Below are 16640 nucleotides of genomic sequence, written 5' to 3'. Positions count from 1 at the left end.
CAAAGGCACCTGTGGGAGCCTGACTCCTGAGCGCCATCCCTAGAATCCATGTGGTAGGAGAGAACTGATCCCCTAAAGTTGTTCTCTGACCTCCACACATGTATGTGCTGTGGCATGCATACCCACACATGTAAGTGCACACACAGTAAATAAATAAACGTGATTTTTAAAAAAGCTAAGGCCATGGTAGTAAATACCTCAGGAAGCTGAGGCAGGAGGGTTTCAAAGTCAAGGCCAGCATAGACTATATGGGGGTTCTATCTCAAAAAAATTGACCTCCAAATATTACCATCACATGAAAGGTTTACCAAAAAAGATAAAACAGCACATGCATTCCAGAAGAGTCATCAAAGGTCTCTACCCTGTGGTGTCGGGGAGGGCTATGAGAGTTTACCTTCACTGTGTGCTTGACAGGATTTATAATCACCATGGAAACTCACCCCTGAGTTTATTTATGAGAGTGTTTGCAGAAAAGTTTCATTGAGGAGGAAAAACCCACTCTGAATGCGGGGACCACCCCATGGGCTTGGGTCCTGGACTGAATTAAAATGAGAAAGTTTATCCATCGCTCTGCTTCTTGACTGGGGATGGCTTGGAAACAGTCTTCTCTCATGCCTGCATCCCTGCCTTCTCCACATGCTGCACAGTGTTCCCATAGACTATGAGCCACATTAAAGGCAACTTTCTGTCACATTTTGTTGGTACATTTGCCACAGAACTAGGAAAGTAGCTAACTGGAGAGTCTGGTACAATATTCTTTGTCTCCTGGGCTAGAAGAAGATGCCCAGTTATTAAGACGTCAACAAGCAAGGAATAATAATAAAGTCACAGACAACAGCCAGACAGAACTCAAGAAACTCTCAAGACCCCCGACATGTGATTTTTTAGAACATGAAAATAAGGGCTTCTCAGCTCTTGAGGTAACTGGGCTATAAGCCAAACCAACTGAGATGCCAAGAAGGACGTAATGAACCATATATGGCTGATCCAACTGATCCAACTGCCCCCTGTAAACCACATACGGCTGATCCAACTGCCTCCTGTAAACCATATACGGCTGATCCAACTGCCCCCTGTAAATACTGAGTCTTCCATTTGTTGGGTTTATTGGGAATCTCTGAGGTCAGAGAGGCCACCTAGCCCACTCACTGACTGGCAGGGCAAATGATAACATGATGGAGTCGCCATTCAAGGAGAGAACATTGAAAAGAAACCATGGAGAAAAGAACTGACACTGAATTTGAACTTCTAATATAACTTACTGAGGATCAGAAAATACCCTAAAATATAGTACCATGAAATGATATTTTTAATTAAAGACACGTTCATATCTTAATATTCCTTCCAAGAGTTATGAACTTACTTCATGAAAACTCAGACAAGGAATCAAGGCTAAGTATTTCCTAGGTGGGACTTTAGACAAATGGGTATATCACCTGCACCTGAAGCACTGTAAGTACTTTATCTGGGAAAAAGACTTTATCTGGGCAAATCAGTCACAATCTGTTGTGTCATTCAAGTCCCAAAGATAATAATTTACCATTGTTAGAGCATTAGGCTCATTCAGTCACCTAAGATCATTTGTTACCCCTCAAAATTGCCATAACCTCCATGTGCCTCTCTCATGTGAGAAGAGGTATAGTAGAGTCTAGTCTCCACTGAGCTACAGGGTAAACACCATTCCTGTGACTGTTTCCACCCATGTGAAATTAAATTGTTTACCTTCTTCTATTGATCTGCCTATTGTCAGCTCAGCCCGGTGAACACTCAGATAGCAGAGGACTTTCCCTGCATCCCTGAAAATTCATGTCTAAATTAACATCTTTCTAGTATATTCTAGGGCATTTAATTAAGATGGATGTAACTAAGAAGGATTTCTGGAAAATGGTAAATGTGGAGAAAGAGTTAGAGAAGATACAAAAGAGCCCCCCCTCCAACTGCAGGGATGATCCAGGGATCATTCCAGCTCCATCAGGACCCAGCCAGCTGAGGAGACAAGAATGTCTCTGGAGGCACACAGAGGTCACGGCAGGCAACTGTCATTCTAGGCTCTCCACCAGTATAACCAGGACCAGAGAGCATCCCCAACCTTCCTGATGACAGCAGATCTGGGCTTCAGTCCTTTCCTCAGGGAAAAATACTTGGTAATTTGGTATTTTAGTTACTGTTCCATTGCTGTGACGAGACACAGAATGACATGGTGCTGGAGAAGTAGCAGAGAGTTCTATGTCGCGATCACAATTCATGAGCAGAGAGAGAGAGAGAGAGAGAGAGAGAGAGAGAGAGAGAGAGAGAGAGAGGGAGGGAGAGAGAGAGAGAGTTGCACTCTCTGGTTACTAAGTATTCAAATATATAAGCCTATTAAGGGGCCATTATTATTCAAACCACCTCACTACACCGCATTTTTTCTTTACTGAAAAGAAAACCCCAGGTTTTCACCACTTATACACATGGCCGTGGCGTGCTTTCTTCAATCTGGGCACTCACATTCTAGCAGGATGCTTACTTAGGCTGAGACATCCAGGGCAGAGCTGTAGGCAGAATCACAAGCGTCAGAAATCTAGACACTAATCTTAGCTCAGACTTATTGCTGTGTAATCTCAGCTAGTTCCCACCTGAATGTCTTCATTAATAAAATGGATTAACATTTTCCTGGCCCTTTCCATAAAAATCAAGTGGCTGTCTGATGTGTGTATACTGCCTCAAAGAGCTTCAACATACATAATCTCACTTGATCCAGTTGTGACTCATTCTGTCCATGAACAAATCATTTATGCTTTCAAGAGATGCGGTGAACACCCTAGGAGAAGCCACTTTCAAGGGCAGAGTGAATAAGGGTCACCTCACTGGTGGTTTTAAAATATAGATTTCTGGTAGTCACAGATAGGGCATCTGATCGTTTCCATATGAGGGGTCCTGAAAGAAGGTATTTTAACAAGGACCAGGGTAATTCTGAGGCAGCACCTTTTGAAAGATAGTGCATGCAGTTTACTGAACTGGGATTCACTTCACTCTATTCATCTTTATTTAATTTGAACTTATTATCTCTTTACCCGAATTACCCATATAAATCCTAGCTTTGCTGTTTACTGGCTCTGTGGTTTCAAGCAAGTCATATGACCTTTATGAGCATGTTTCCCAGTTGTGAGATATAGAAAATACACTCTAAAACATGCTAATGCTCAGTGTGTAAAATATTTATGGTTCTCTTTCTGACACACAAAGTATGACATTTCCAGCTCCTTGTGCCTACTGAGACTATCTGTCATAAGCCAAGTCAGCTGCATGAACAAGAACATGTCGCAAAGTCCTCTGCCAGCAGCAGCCAATCAGGAACTGCAGAGTAGGCATGTCTGGGGCAGGCACACATGGAGTAGGGACCACTGGGATAGGCACACATGCAGTAGTAGGAATAGCTGGGCAGGAACGGCTGGACCAGGGGCCACTGAACAGGCGTTGGAACCACAGGGGTCAGCATAGGTAGTTTGACTCATTGAATTTTTACATTCCCAGTCAAGTATGGGCAGAAAGGCCAGACTAAATTTCTGAACAATTGACATATCTTAAACATCACTCACTTTATTCTGGAAAAGTATTTCTAATTATTTATTGATTTTAAAGACCTTTAAAATAACTAAGTATAGTTGGAGAAACAGTTTTGAATATAGGAATTCACTACATATTGGGTATTTCTATCTGGATATTTCCATTTATTAACCTCTCCCCCTAGAAGGCATATTAAAATGAGCACACACTGCAATGTAAATTGACCAATTTGAATATGTAAGAGACAAAATGATTGCAAGGATGGCATCCGTATGTGTGTCTGTAAGTCTTCACCTCAGGAGTGATCTAGACCACACCCCTAAGCTCCCAGGTGGATCCTTGCTTGTTCCTTGGCCCCTCTGACTTCAGTTCATCTATGCCAGTGGTTCTCAACCTTCCTAATGCTGCAACCTGTTAATATAGTTCTCCATGTTGTGGTGACCCCAACCATACATCTACTTCATTGCTACTTCACAACTGTAATGTTGCTACTGTTATGAATCATAATCTATATCTGGTATGGAGGATATCTGGATATGTGACCCCTTGTGAAGGTTCATGACCCGTAAGTTGAGAAGCACGGCTCTACGGCCCCTTTTGGCTTCCCTGCTCTGCTTACTGTTTGATTCCCACTGAAGACTCGTCATGTCATAATTACATGAAGTGACAGCCATGCCAGTGGCATGTGCCAAGCCTATATATAACTCATTTTGGTGAAGTCAAAACAATTTCCCTTCCCCAGATAAAGACTCAGAGCAGGGGGTCCATAGAAGCAGGTACTATCAAAGCCTCCAGACAAGCCTCCAGAGCTTCTTCCCCTGGAACCACACTGGGAGGAAGAATTAGTAACGAGACTCCTGCAAGTCTAGCTAGCTGCAAGTGTTCTAGGAAAGTCTGTAATGAATAATGAACAAAAAGTTTACTTAAATCCCCTGTCTTCTCTTGCTTTCTGTTACTGTGATAAAATACTGGTCAAAAGCAACTTGGAGAGAAAAAGGTTGATTTCAGCTTACACTTCATAGTTCACCATGAAGGGAAGTCAGGGCAGGAACTCAGTGCAGGAATCTGGTGGCAGGAGCTGATGCAGGGGCCATGGAGGAGTGCGGCTTACTGGCTTGCTCATTGTAGCTTGCTCAGACTGCTTTCTTATACAACCCAGGGTGGTACCAACCACAGTGATCTGGGACCTCCCAGATCAATCACTAATCAGGAAAATACCCCACAGGAGAGATGCCCCCAAAACCCATCAACACTTGAGTAGGTGGTAGAGCTGGTCCTGAGGACAGAAGGTGGGAGAGCTGCCCCTGCTGGCTTCAGCAGCAGCACTTGGAAGAACAGGCCCTGAACCTTGTGTGGGAAGCATAATAGAGCCAATCCCATTGGCGGAGGCGTGGGTGAGCCAGCCCTGATGTTGTGAGCATGGGAGAGCTGTCCTTATTACTCACCTGTCATGTGGCAGCATGGGCGGTAGACAGGTATGCCCATACCTCATAAGAGCAGGAGAGCTAGCCCAGGCCCTCATCAGCTGCAACACTCTGGAGAGTGGGCCCTATACCAGCACAGTAGAGCTGGCCCTGAAGGTGTGGGTATGGGAGATCCAACCCTGAGGACATGAACGCAGGAGAAACAGCCCCTCCCCTTGTTCATGGCCGCAAAGGGTGAACTCTCCCAGGCAATGCAGGAGAGTACACCCTGCTGGTGAGAACAAGGGAGAGCTGGTGGTGGGCTGACAGCCTTGCAACTTCCAAGGCCCAGACCAGGGTTGGGAGTTGGTCCACCCCAATATTCACCCCACCTGTGATCTGCTGGAGCACATGAAGGTCCCGCAGACCCAAAGCTGCAGGATCTCCACAACACAGAGCAACAGCAGGATAACAAGAGGAGTTCCAGTGAGGGCCCAGTATCAGTAGTGTAGTAGAAACCAGAGGCCTCAAGCCAGACCAATGACTCTTTGCAATGAACACTTGCAAGTAAAGATGTGTGGACCAAAGTGTTAACTGCACGACTCACCATGTTACACTTCAGCTTCCATGACGAAATCTGCCTCTCTCCCCTTCCCCCCGCCCCGCCCCGTTTTCCTTCCTTTCTTTTTTCTCTTAAATTGTATCTGGGGTGGAGGGGACTGCAAGGACAGAGGGCAAACATGCAGGTATGAGAAATGATTGGAAGTAAGAGGCGCGATTTGAAAGACACAAAGAATAAATAAATAAAAAGTTAAAAAAATAGCCCCACATATTTGTCCACAGGCCATCTGATGGAGGCATTTTCTCAACCAAAGTTTTTCTTCCCGCATAACTCTAGCTTGTGTCAAATTGACAAAAATAACCAGGACAGCAGCCATCTGTTCCATCTATTCAGAAAAGTATGAAGACGACAGCTCAGGGTCTCTTACACTGTTAGTATGGTACAGCTCACAAACATTCCTTCCCTCACCCCCAATTCACCAACAAGAACAAATGCATCTCTTGTGGCCAGGGCTAAGAAACTTGGTGCCCTCTGTTCTAAGTTGAATCTGACTCTGGAAGAAATGACTAGTAACTACCAGTGAGGAGAATCAAATAAAAATGGTGCTGAGACTTCTCAGCAGTGATGGATTCTGACTCGGGGACCAGTCCCCAGGGAGGGGGAAGAAATTTGGGGAGGCAGCCCCCCAAGGTGACTGCTGGTCCAGGAGCCTAGGCACTTGCTCATCACATGCCCTTGTCCTTACCAGGCCTCATTAGTGTCACCTGTCACTGGCCTAAGCCTTCAAAGTTTGCTCCTGTCTGTTCAAATTAACTCAGAATAGGGGCACACACCAAAAGATGCCCTGAGTGCTGAAGATGAAAGCACTTGGATGTAGCCACCTACCCAGCCACCCACTGTCTTAAAATGACGAGCGTCCTGTTCTATTTTCACATTAGTCAGTCTCTTTAATTCAGCTGAAAATTACCAAAAAAAATGTAATCCCAAGTTAAAAGCTTGCCTGGTGAAGGTTCCTAATCACTCTGACATATTAGAAAAATGGCATGAGAGTGGGTGCTAAGGGGCTGGGAGGAGAAGGAATGACAGTGACGCCCCTGGCTCTAGAGCATCCACCCAGGTCTCACAGCAAGGACTCAGCTGCTGACACCACATCCCTGGCTAGCACTGAACTTCAGGTTGTCCCTACTACTGTTCGTCAACGTGCGACCATTTGAGTAGCAGCAATAAAACATCTTGGTACTTGTCAGACATGCAGATTCTTGAGTTGCTCATCTGCCTTACAAACAAGGAATCTGAGAGTGGTCCAGAAATGCTATCAAGTGACTGTGATACATACTTAGGAAGGGATAGAACCCCTGACAGTTGGTTCACATACCATACCCTAGTCCTGTCCCATAACCACCGTCCTGGGCTTCTGGAATTGTCTTTCCAGATGAGACTCACCGATCCCAGTGCCTAAGAGAACATAGACAGAGGCACACGGCAGTAATGGCCTTAGGTGTCACAAAAGATGTAGATAGAAGCCAGGGAGCAATCAAAATCTCTACAGCACATTGCTTCAAGACAGCAACTTGAAAAATATTTGGCTGTTTTCCTCTGTGTGTTTGTGTGTGTGTGTGTGCATGCTTGCATGTGGACTACGTGTCTGTTTATATCTGTGTGTGGTGTGTATAGTATCTGTGTGTGTGTGTCTGTCTGTCTGTGTGTGCAAGTGCACACACACATATACATGCATGCATGACTCTTTGTATGTGCATGTGTGGTTTGTGCATGTGGTCTGTGCATGTGTGTGGTCTGTGTGTCTATGTGTCTGTGTGTGTGTGTGTGTGTGTGTGTGTGTGTGTGTATGGGTGTGTGGTCTGTGCATGTGTCTGAACACATGTGCATGAATGCATAACTGTGAGTGTGGTGTGGGGAGGTGTATGTGGTCTCTGTCTCTGTATGTGTATATATCAACAGTGAGTGCACACATATGCATGCAAGCATACATGCACAATCAGAACAGAACTTTGCCTTATTGCCTTGACAGAAGACCACTGATCTTTTGTCTTTGGGGCCTTTTATCAAACAGAAAGTTCAATTTTTCAGCTAGGCTAGTTGGCCAAAGAACTCCTCATACCACCTGTCTCCACCCCAATACTGACATTACAGGTACATGCAGCCACGCCCAGATTATGGCTGCTGGGGATTCAAACTAAGGTCCTAATGCTTGCAGATAAAGGCACTCGTGTCCATTAAATCATCACCCCAACCCTTTGGTTGTACTTTTAAATCAATACTTAGAGACAGTGGATGTAACTTAGTGGTCAAGCACTTGTCAGATATGTGCAAGGCCCTTTGTTCCATCCCAGGAAGGAACCAATGGAAGGATGTGGGGAGACATGGAAGAAAGAGAGATTTAGCACTTATAATACATATGAATGTTGAAGCAACAAGACCCAAAAAAATTGGTGAGTGGAAATAATACAAATGTTAAAGGTCTCCAAAGGGAATATACAGTTTATTAATCTTAATAAAATGGCTTTCACCAATATACCTACTCATCCAGAGAGGTTTCTAATGAAAGCTAGGAGCTGCTGCTAATCAATCACAAATACTTGAACAATGCAGACAATTGTGGGAAGCTTTTTATTTTCTTTCTTTAGTTGTTTATTCTGAGACAGATTTTCACTGAAAATGGATTGAGCTTTGACCCCCAAACTCTGAAAACAAACAAAAAAATCCACGTTTGGTACTCAATAGGTAAAAGCAATGCTCTACAAACATGAATCAGTGAGTTCAAATCCCCAGAACCCATGAGCAAAGTTAGACATGGTTATACCCTCCTGTAACTACACAATGGAGGAGTCCAAGGCAGTTGTATACCAAGAGCTGACCTCACTGGCAGCCAGACTAGCTCAAACTGTGAGCTTCTGGTTAGCCAGAGACCCCTCTTCAAGGTAATCAAGAGTAATAGAAGAAGACACCAGACATTCTGTTATGCCCTCTTCATGAACACATATGAGCACTAAAGCACCTACAAAGTAAATAAATAAATATTGTAAACGCCTATGTTTAGTGTATGCCAGGTCCCCATTTGAACTATGACATCTTAACTTGTTGAACCTTTACCATAGAATGAGAGGGGAGTAGGGAATCATCACTATCCTTAAAGAAAGAAGTCTCAGGAGTTCAGAGAATTTAAATTTCCATGAGAAGATATAGCTGTCTCTGCACCCCAAGTTTGGCTCTCCCCTGAGGTCCCTGACTTTAATTACCACCTCAGTAATACCCAAGGTGATCCTTTCTCCCTTAATGCTCTGACATGCTCCTTCCAGCACTTTCCACTTGCTCCAAAGCATTTTCCATTGCTTCCCTTCCCAACAACTTTCAAAACGTGCCATGAAGCAAGAAACCACAGGAGTTATAAATGGGAACTAAACACACAGAGTCTAAGACATTGGCATGGAGAAATGAATAAGAATATTCATCTCTAGGGACTTCCTGAAACTAGATTCTTACTACGAGTTTGCTAGCTACATGTCTAGTTAGCTGGTTCCCTTTGCCTTACCATCTTGCTCTGTAAAATGGTGATGCAAATTGTCACTTGATAATCTCAATCATCAGCACTCATCAGCATGTCTCATACACATAAGCACTTAGATTCAGCATACCAAGCTAATATGCTCCTGGAGTTCAAAATTCTGTACTATTTTTCCCAATATCATAAATTCATAAATTTCTAATGAAATCCAATGTAATTCAGCCAAAGGCAACATAACATCATGGGATAATTACAACTCATTCTTTCAGAGGTAAAGATGAACCTGGTTCACAGCCTAGTTATCTAAACTAACTGCACTTCAAAGATGTGTCCTCTATCTCCTCCTCCTCCTCCTCCTCCTCCTCCTCCTCCTCCTCCTCCTCCTCCTCTGCTTCTTTCATTATTTTTTTAGGCAGGGCCTCACTATGTTGCCCTTTCAGGCCTAGAACTTACTATATTACTATGTAGATCAGGCTGTCCTCAAATTCACAGAGATCTTCCTGTGTCTGCCTCCTATGAACTGGTATTAAAGGCATATACCACTGGACTTGGTGCCACATGCCTATGATCCTAGAACTCGGGAGGTAGAGGCAGGCAGATCTCTATGAGTTCCAGGACAACCTGGGCTACATAGTAAACCCTAACTGGAAAGAAAGAAAGAAAGAAAGAAAGAAAGAAAGAAAGAAAGAAAGAAAGAAAGAAAGAAAGAAAGGGAAGGAAAGAAAGAAAGAAAGAAAGAAAGGAGAACAGGAGAGAAGGGAGAGAAAGGAAGAGAAAGAGGGAGAGAGGAGAGGGAGAGAGAGAGAGAAAGGAAGGAAGGAAGGAAGAGGGAGGGAGGAAGGAAATAAAGAAGGAAGACAAGATATCAAGATATCCTTGGGCCATACCTCTCTTTGAAAAGAGCAAAATGCAGAAATCTAATAACTTTGCTTTTGCTTAAGAAACTTAAGTGATCTAAAACTCAAAAGCCAATTACAAATAGACATGTTCTTCATGAAATAAAAATATAAGGGTTGACAAAGCTATTCTTAAGCAATAAAAATAAGTGAAAAATACTCCCAAGGTGTATTAATGGACTCTAGAACAGAAATTAATTCAATGAGAATTCCTAGAAATTTGCTTTATGGCATTAAAAATGTGCAATAACCAAACAATTCATCAAAAGTATAAGAAAAAATACAGTAATTCCTATTCATGGATACACATGTTTGTTATTCAAGTGATACCACCAAAAGTTAGTATTGAAGAGTTTCCCCGAAGGAAGCCCAAATTTCATCTTATGTAACTATGGCACAAACCAGTGCACATTATTAGAAAATAGCAATAAATACCTTTATAATGCCTCACTTTTTCATAATACTTGTACTTTGCAGACCATTTTTACCTCCAATAATTCCTTTAAGTTTCATGGCATAGGAAGCAATGCAAACAGATCTGTACTCATTTCAAAACAACATCCTGTAACCTTGGGGAATAAGTACCTGCACTAGGATGCTGAACTTGGCAGACCCCCAAGTATCCTGACTCCTAATCTACTTTTCTTTCCATGAATGCACCAACACATATCCTGTAGGTGGAGAAAACACCCATAAAAACACATTTACAGTTATAAATCTTCCCTTCTGAACAATGTGTATGTATTCACTTTCAGTGAAAAGGATGCTTCAAAAAGATTAAAACTAATGTGGCCATCGATGACATTTTATAAGGAAATGCTAAGAGCTTAAGTCTGGATGTATGCTTAGCTCTCAGTAGGTCAGAATGTAAGTCAGGTTCCTCTCCCCTAGCCTAGTCTCATTTGTGAACAGAACCAATACTGCCCACTTAATCTACTGAATCCTTGAAAACACGACAAGCAACCCCAGTGAGTACTCAAAAAACCAAAGGGCTGGCAGATGAATTTAGCAACGCCTTGTGAGTTTTTACTGATCAATTAAGAATTTTACTTCCAGTAACACAAAAGACCTGATCTGTTTCAATAGATCCTACAAATATCTCAAACTAAAAAGTTCAAAGTAGATTTCCCTCTTTCCACTGACAAGGTGGAAAGATTCAGTGACTGTGAATTACTGAATATTTGCATAGCATTCTGCCATTTACAAGGTTCTACTTGCATTACATTCCAGCAAACCAGTGAAATAAGTATGTTGCCATCCTCATATCGCAGATAAATAAACTGATGCTCAGGTGGAGTGTCTGATTCAAAATCACACGAAAAGCAACATCTGAGTCCAGATTTTGTGTGAGCTCTTCACTTCTAGTTCACTGCCTATGAAAGAAAAGAAAAGTTCTCCCCGCCCACACCCTGGTATAGGTCTTAGACCGGCAGGTTTTTCCTGATCACTTCCTGATTCCCCTGGAAGGAGACAGGAAGGAATGCTTAATTCTTCTTTTGTCTTGTGTTTCTTAACTCTTCTTTTGTACTGTGACAAGAAGGATTTCTCCCCAGAGTGCTGATACAGATGCAAAGCTGGGAAAAGGGGATTCTCAGGGTGTAACTGTCTTCCCCCATCTGCATTTAAACCCCTATGAAAGAATGACAATCCTGAAATAACCCTTTCTGAACAAGGAATGAATTTTTACTCGGAAAGAAATCATGGACGAGACTACATGAAAAGTGAAATAATGTTGGAAGACTGAAGAACCCGCGCACACTCCCCGGGATCTCCAGGAAGGAGCTACCCACGAAACTCACCTGCTGAGCAGCAGCTCGGGGAGGACTGAGACATAGCCGGCAAACACTCCAGCACCGGGGACAGCTCCGCGCCCTCCAACTTTGGCGGAGCTTCCGGGTTGGTAGCCGGCGGCTCCCAAGCTGCGGGAGGTCGGTCAGAGCCTTGGCGTCCAAGTCCCAGCCTCCGAGTTCTGGAGTCTTTGCGAGATCCGGGAACAGCGAGCGGCACTTCGGGCTGAGGTGGCGACGATCCCGGCTGTACGACGGCGTTGCGGGACCGCGCCAGCGCGGAGGAGACAGAGCCCATCCCAGTGGAGCCAGGGAGAGATCCTCGGGGATCCGCACCCGTTGGCTGCCAGAGGTTGGCTCCCTTCCCACCCCGGGGCGCCCCTGGCTGACTGCGCCTCCTCTGACAGCCACACGTAGGCAGCAGAGCAGGGTGCAGGGAGGGCTAGGCTCCCACTCCAGGTGGACTGGGAGTAATCTGCTTGGTGTCTGTGCCTGTCTGACAGTCCAGAGTGGATAGGAACACGTGGGGATGGAAGAACGTTGATACAGAAGACGTCCTGAGGCATTCCTGGAGGAGAGGGCGTGGCAGTAAGCAAGGGGTACTTTTTCCTTCACTCTACACTTGGTTCATCTGGGGATGCGTCCTTCGTCTCCGGTGCAATCCCCAGAGAGGATGGAACCTTTTGACGAAAGCCGAGGAGAAGCCAGTATTGCTTTCCAATTGTTTCTCCCCTCCCCCTTACTCTCGCAGGTACACAATGAAATATGATCACATCTACTCCACATTTTTTCTCTCCCAACTTCTCCCAAATCCTACGTTACACACCAATTTGGTGTGTGTGTGTGTGTTTTTTTTTTTAAATAACCCACTAAGTTGAGTTACTGTTGTCCACGTGTGCACGGGTGTGGGGCTGACCACTGGAGCATGAGAATCTCACCAATGACCTCTTAACGCCAATGTCACGTCTCCAGGTTGTGTTTCGTTGGTGAATCCCTGTTCAGCACTGTCACTGAACTTAGCTTGTCAGCCACGCTTCCCCATTTGTTTTCTGTGTGCCCCTCAGTCTGGACGTTGCCCCCTTTGTGGCTTCCATGACTACCTACTCTGGTTCCCAGAGGTTGAGTCCAGGAAAGAGAGTGGAGTGGAGGAAGAGTCATCTTAGTTCTGTTCTTGAGAGCCAGTGGGGAGGCAGCAACCCTGAGAACTCCCAAGGCGTTACAGCAGAGCAGCCTGGGTGCTGTTAATAGCCTGCTTTGCCGGCTGGGGTGAGGCCACCGGCTCCATCCTGCTCTGCCTGCAGTGAGAAGAGAGTGATGCCTGATGTGGGAGGCAGGAGTATCAAGGGGAACCTGGGATGATGCTTCAACTAAAGGATGTTGTCCAAAGGGTCACACAACCACCTAGTGATAGAAGTGAACTGCATGGGGCTCCTCTTTCTAGATCCAATTTCCTATCCATTCTGTGCCTCTTCCAAAGATTTTTAGGCATTGGACTATAGAGTGAGACAATTACTTGTACAATTCATAGGTTACGTTGTGGAAAGGGATACAGATCTCCCCTCTATAGACAGAATTCAGCACTCTCTATAACACCATTCTGTGGTTCTTGGCACTCAACTGTAAATTGCCATACACACAAGCAAGTGTAAAATATCATCACATAGAAGAAGTCCAAAAACAATTGGATCAATAAATCCCAAAATGGGGAGAGAAAGGGGATTTGCAGTCCTTAATTGGTATAAAGGCAAATCAGAGGATCAGCCAGGATGGGACAGCTATGGGACACCATGGTCTTCTCTCTTTGGCCTTGTTTCCCATGAATGGGAAAAAGCCAAAATCAGAACTTGAGCCAGCATTACTAAGAAGAGTCTCCAACTTGTTGGGGCCACAGACCATAACCCCACTACCCTTACCTTGCAAAGGTTAGGCCAGTGTCTTCTTACTCAGCTAGCCTCAGGCATCCACCTTCTCAGGGCAAACCAAAAGAATTCTCCAGGGTCCAACTACAGGAGAGAGAAATATGTAGATGCAGACAGAAGAACTGAGATGAACAGAGGGGACTGGCTTCGATAAAGGTGATTGTGGGGGGTGAACTGTCTCAGGGCCTGTTGTTAGCAAATTAAAAATTCAAAAGAGGTTATGCATAACTCCAGTTCAGTTCCAAGGTCTAAGAAGCAGCAGAGCTGGTGGAATTAACTCCAAGAGTCTAAGTTTGTGTCAGAAGTAGGACAAACCAGTGTCCCTACTTGGAGACAGACACATTCTCTTTATTCTGTCTTTTTGTTCTGTTTATCCCCCGATGGTTTAATGAGCCCCAGCCCCCATGGGAGGGGTGGAGGTCTGCTTTAATCAGTCCATCAATTCAAGTGCAATCTTGTCCTCTCAGACACTCCTAGAACAGCATCTAACCAAATACCTTGACCATTCATGACTCTACCAGCAGCCATTGCAGCTACATGAATTTCTTTTTACTTCTCAGATCCCTTTTTATTCTTTCCTTACTCAGCATAGATCAATAGCCCTGTCATAAATCCTCCCTCTGGAAGACACCTGCGGGTAATAGCTTCTAGCTAGATACTTCTTATTCTGACACTTGACCAGGTTTTCCTGGGAACCACACATGGGCAGCTTAATTGTTCTGGCTCTGACATAGTTCACCCACTAAAACTTTATGTTCTTGGTATGTACTAACTTATAAGTGGATATTAACTGTTAAGCAAATTACAATCATGCTACAATCCACAGACCCAGAAGGGTTAAGAACCAAGGAGGGTTCTAAGGGGGGTTGCATGGATTTCTGTGGGAAGGGACTTGCTCTGGTCAAGTGTTTCCTCATTATGCCAACATTCTCCCTTTTGGAATGGTAATGTATATTCCGTGCCATTTTATGCCAGAAGTATATTGTAGACCAGGCTGGCCTCAGATTCACAGAGATCTGCCTGCCTCTGTCTCCTAAGTGCTGGGAGGTATCCGCCTGTTCTTAATGACTCTTCTAGGCCAATACATCTGCACTCATTTCCCTCCTAGTGTCTTGGGTTGCACAGCCTTTGTCTTAAAGAGGGATGAGTAGTTACATTGGTGATTTTTTTTCCTGCCTCTACAAAATCAGGTTGATCCCATACATTCCCATATCCTACAGCCTCATGAGTGACAAGGCTTTTCTGTTGCTTATTTGAAAGTCTTCCACAATCTGAAACGCTCCTCCATTGCTGCTGGGAATGCAAACTTGTACAGCCACTGTGGAAATCAATACGGCACTTTCTCAGGAAGACAGCAATCTACCTCAAGAACGAGCTATACCACTATTGGGCATATTCCTACCACAGAGACAATTGCTCAACCATGTTCATTGTTGCTCCATTCATATATCTAGAAATTGGAAACAACCTAGATGTTCCTCAACAAAAGAATGAGTAAATAAAATGTATTGATTTATATAACAGAGTATTACTCAGCCATTTTTAATGAAATTATGAAATTTACAGGTAAACAGATAGAACTAGAAAAAATGCTGAGTGAGGTAACCCAGACACGAAAGACAAATTTAGCATATACTCACTTATATGTGGATATTACTTGTTAAGTAAATGATAACTAAGCCACGATCCATAGACCCTCAAAGGCTAGGTATAGATAAGATATAGAGTAAGGGACTTAGGGGGAACAGTCAGGGTTTGGGTGGAGCTCTGCCTCAGCGACCCCCCCCCACTCATTTCAAACCCTGCCCAGCCTCAGAAAGCTGAAAAATCGGCATCTCCTTCCCCAGAGATGCTCAAGACCACACCTACAGGGTATTTAAATGGCCTCTTACAGAAAGGTCATATGGTTTTCTGGTTCCTTCTACTGTCTCCTCTTTAGGGGCCAGGAGACCCCCAAAGGAGAAATGGCAGGTAGAAAAATTAAAGACACTATGGAAAAAACAGAGAATAGAGTCAGGAGGGCATTCCAGTGAATTCTGAACACCCCAAGTTTATTGGTCAAAATTCTTATATACCCCAGCCAAAAAGGAGAAAAAGGCAAAAGACTTCTTTACTATGATACAAGGAACAAACAGACTTTTCTTTTTTTTTTTTTTCTTCATTTTTTGGTTTTTCGGGACAGGTTTTCTCTGTGGCTTTGGAGGCTGTCCTGGAACTAGCTCTTGTAGATCAGGCTGGTCTCAAACTCACAGACATCTGCCTGTCTCTGCCTCCTGAGTGCTGAGATTAAAGGTGTGCGCCACCAGCACCCAACTACAGACTTTCTTCCTTAATTCTCCAAACATTCAGTAACCATGCCTTAGACTAAATCTCTCCTTATTTGGCCTTGAGGGTTAAGAGTAACTACACCTCAGACCAAGTCTCTTGTTATTTAGATAAGACATCCTCACCTTAGACCAAACATCCTTTAGTAGCCGTGCCTTAAACATTTAGGTCTTACAACTTTAACCTTGGAAGAGAAGAGATAGGTTTGAACTCTCTAAACTTAAGTCAAGATGAAGCAGAGTCATTTTATGGGCCCCAAAACTAGCCCCCCAGCTGCTTTGCTTTTCTTCTATAATACTGGAAGGTGCTTTTCCAGTTTTCCACTTTCCAAAACTTGTGGCCTTTAGTTATCTCCTGAGTGTAAGGAGAGAAAATGTTTTGACTCAGAAGAAACTTCCATAAAATTAAAAGCCCTCTGGCCTAGACATGATGACACACACTTTCAATCCCAGAACTTGAGAGGCAGAGGCAGGCTGACCTCTATGAGTCCAAGCAAGTTCCAGGCCAGCTGTGCCTACACCCCCCCAAAAAACAACAAAAAGAAAATGGATACCCACTACTTTGCAATCTATGAGTTTGAATGGAGGTTCGCTACATGAGTAGATAATATTGCTTCTAGAATCCATGTTGTTGCATCATGTACTTTTATATTGCTATGATCAAATACCATGACCAAGGC

The 16640-nt window shown here is 44.0% G+C and overlaps 1 protein-coding gene across 2 annotated transcripts in view; it reads right to left on the bottom strand.

Annotated features, from left to right (window-relative positions):
- Pde1c (phosphodiesterase 1C) overlaps positions 1-12030 on the bottom strand; it is a 459933-nt gene extending 447903 nt beyond the window's left edge. For both annotated transcript variants that reach the window (XM_040738289.1, XM_040738290.1), the window contains exon 1: positions 11730-12030. In XM_040738289.1, coding sequence (XP_040594223.1) covers positions 11730-12015 — 286 coding nt within the window. In that variant the 5' untranslated portion in view covers positions 12016-12030. The remainder of the gene's footprint in view (positions 1-11729) is intronic.
- Between the last annotated feature and the right edge of the window lie 4610 nt (positions 12031-16640).

This window comes from Mesocricetus auratus, unplaced genomic scaffold, assembly GCF_017639785.1.
Source record: "Mesocricetus auratus isolate SY011 unplaced genomic scaffold, BCM_Maur_2.0 Super-Scaffold_100676, whole genome shotgun sequence".
Taxonomy (NCBI): domain Eukaryota; kingdom Metazoa; phylum Chordata; class Mammalia; order Rodentia; family Cricetidae; genus Mesocricetus; species Mesocricetus auratus.
The sequence above is the reverse complement of the archived record's forward strand: the minus strand, read 5'-3'. Positions and strand labels throughout refer to the sequence as shown.